Source organism: Myotis davidii, unplaced genomic scaffold (genome assembly GCF_000327345.1).
Source record: "Myotis davidii unplaced genomic scaffold, ASM32734v1 scaffold425, whole genome shotgun sequence".
In the NCBI taxonomy this organism is placed as follows: domain Eukaryota; kingdom Metazoa; phylum Chordata; class Mammalia; order Chiroptera; family Vespertilionidae; genus Myotis; species Myotis davidii.
The window spans coordinates 3,835,490-3,838,410 of NW_006296413.1; the positions used below are offsets into that span (position 1 = coordinate 3,835,490).

The 2,921-nt window shown below is 64.6% G+C and overlaps 1 protein-coding gene across 1 annotated transcript in view; it reads right to left on the reverse strand.

The window, feature by feature from the left end:
- CAPN1 (calpain 1) overlaps nt 1-2,921 on the reverse strand; it is a 34,599-nt gene that overhangs the window by 7,304 nt on the left and 24,374 nt on the right. Inside the window, exons 11-16 of the mRNA XM_006771615.2 lie at nt 2,780-2,791; nt 1,838-2,049; nt 1,713-1,752; nt 1,070-1,135; nt 921-978; nt 247-311 (exon numbers count right to left, since the gene is read on the reverse strand). Of these exons, the coding sequence (XP_006771678.1) occupies nt 247-311; nt 921-978; nt 1,070-1,135; nt 1,713-1,752; nt 1,838-2,049; nt 2,780-2,791 (453 nt within the window). The remainder of the gene's footprint in view (nt 1-246; nt 312-920; nt 979-1,069; nt 1,136-1,712; nt 1,753-1,837; nt 2,050-2,779; nt 2,792-2,921) is intronic.

The window sequence follows — 2,921 nt, forward strand, 5'->3', positions numbered from 1 at the left end:
GTGTGGGGAGGTGCAGAAGGAGCCCCAGCCTGAGGGTCACTTGGGGATGCGGGCCCCGCTCCACCTCTCACTTGACACAAGGCCCGTGACTCAGTTTCCGTTTCCCCATCGATGGGATGACGCCCGGGAAGGCACCGGTCCACCCACACTGTGCAGAGCTCGGTCCCTCTCTCGGCACTACTCCTGGGCCGAGTCCCCCTGCCCCTTCCCACGCCTGCACCCCAACCGCTCGCCCCGGCAGGATACGTCCATGAGGTTGACCATGCTGCGGCAGGACTCCAGGCTGAAGCCCTTGGTCCGCAGGTCCTTGTCTGCAAGAAAAAGCAGTTCCAGCGCCCAGCCCGGCGAGCGTCTGGGGCCCGGCCCGAGGCGGTGCTACCAGGGGGACAGGATCAGGGAGGCACACCCCTGTAGCCTGGCTGTCAAATCTAGCAGGTGGGGGTCTGCCTCAGGCTCCAGGGAGAGAAGAGAAGGGTTCTGAGCCTAGCGGACAGCAGGGTCGGAGGTCGGAGGTCAGAGAGGGGCAAAGGGAAGGTTGGTGGCGCTGCCTTCAGTTGTGCACATCGGGGGGTGAGCCAGCTCTGCTCCCAAGCCACTCAGCCTGGCCCAGGTGCATCTCCCGGGAGCAAGGGGTCCTGTATGTTGGCACTAAGGTGCTGGCAGCGGCTCAGCTTCCAATCACAGGGCACCACGCTCAGGCACAGAGAATGTGGCCCAGCAAGACGGCGCGAGGCGTTTGGGAGGAAAGTGGGGGTGAGCAGGGCTTGGGAAGGTAGCGGAAGGTTCCCCACCCACGAAGACCAAGGGGCCGGGGTGAGCTCAGCGAGGGAGCAGACGCCTGGGTGGTGGGCTTCGGCGGAAACGGGGTGGGTGGGGGTGGGGCAGGACGCAGGGTGCAGAGCGGCCGCTCGGACGCTCACGTTTGCTGATGATCCGGTTGAGGATGGTCTGCAGCTCCTTGACGCTGATCTCCAGGTCCTGGGGGGGGAGGGGAAGGGAGGATGGTACCCGCCCTGGGGAGAGGCTGCCCCCCCACGCCCAGCGGCCCCTCCACCACGCCCCAACCTACCTCCCCGGCCAGCTGTCTGAAGAGGGTCTTGAAGCTCTCATCAATCTCCCCTTCTGAGAGCACTTGCTGGTTGGAGAAGGGGGAGCAGGTCAGGGACCCCCCGGCCCGGCCCCCGCGCGGGCAGCAACTAGAGTCAGGGCTGGGACCACCCGTTAGCTGCCTGTCTCTTCACCTCTCCGAGCCTCGCTCTTCTCCTCTGTAAGATGGGGGTCTAGTCCCCACTCTACCCCCCGCTCAGGATTCTTGTGGCTTCAGTGAGGAGGGTGCAGTTCAGCTCAGTGATGAAGGGTGAGCTTTGGCTTCCGGCTGTGCTACCCGGAGCCAATTCCTTAACCTCTCTGAGCCCGAGCTTCCCGCTGAGGGGGGAGGTGACAGCACCCTGGCAGGGTTGTTGTGGAGGACACAGGGTGACCTGGGAAAGACCTCAGCAGGGTCCCAGCAGAGAGCGAGAGACCAGGGACCCGCACGCGATTATCACAAAGTCCTCCACATGCAAACTGTGAAGTGCTGGGCTAGTGAGGAGTCAGCATTCTTCTTATGGCTCCTGCCAGAGGGGGCTCTGCCCGGCCGGACGCCCAGGGCCCATCACACCCCCGGGCGGAGGAGAGGAGCAAGGCGGGGGGCGGGGTGGGGGGACACGCACCTCGTCAGGAAGGTTGGCCTGGACCTGGTCGTCCAGCTCCCTGTGGAGGGTGGGGAGAAAGGGGCAGTCAGGGGGCAGCAGGGAGCCTGCGGGGACGGGAGGTAAGGACAGGGCCCAGGACTCACTCGGTCCCGGCGCTCTTCTCCGAAAAGAAACGCAGCACGAAGTCGCCCTCCTTGTTGGGCTCGAAGGTGGAGGGCACCACAACGTACTCCCCGGGCGGCAGGCGGAAGCGGGTGCTGACCTCCCGCAGGTTGATGAACTGCTCCGATCGGGCCCGCGACGAGTTGGCCAGGAAGAAGTCCCGCTTCAGGTGCACGGCCGGCTGGCCCACCAGCTGGTGCAGGGGAAGGAGGGAGGGGGCTGCAGCTGCCGGCTCAGCCCACCCTGAGGAGCTGCCCCCAGACCCAGAGCCCAGGCCCCAAGTCCTGGCCAAGTGCCTGGAGAGCTGGGGCAGGGCTCAGTCACCCACCGGCTGCATGGCCCTGACAAGTCATGTTATTTCCTTACCTGTAAAATGGGGTACTGATCCTGCCTGCCGCACGGGGTGCAGGTGGATGCAGGTACGGTAACCATGCAGTAACATTCTCATTACCACTCGGAGCTTCCCCGTGTCAGACTCCGTCCCTCATTTAACGCTCATGACAGCCCTGGGGGATGGTGCCCCCGTGCCCATTTCACAGCCACTGACATCGAGGCTTAAAGCTTCAGCAACGTGCAGGACGCTCAGCCATCCACCCCCTGCCCCTAACCAGTGCCCCGAGGGCTGCAGCCAAGACTCATGCAGTGGACACAGGAAGACAGGCAGAGCCGGGGTGTGCATGTTGGGTGGGGCTCTGGGGGCCAGGGTTCCAATCCAGCTCCCTCACATGTCCCTTGCTCTGACTCCCAGGAGAGCAGTTTGCTCTGCCCACGGAACAGTGGGTGAGGGTCGGGGGCACTTGGTGAGCAGTAAAACGAGGTGACTCCTTAGTGTGGCCTGGCCACGGTCCTGCTCCCCGCTGGGCACCAGCAGGCATGTGTGTTCAGGGGCGTGTGAGTCCGGGTGGGTCGCGTGCCACACCTACCTCCGGAGGAACCTACAAGAGAGACAGGGAGGTTAGCGAATCGGAGCCGAAGTCTGGCCCCAGAAGCTGCCTTTCCGGTGTCAGCTAAGTCAGCGCCCTCCTCCCAAGAGCAGCCCCTGGGACACCTTCCTCCCTCCCCCGC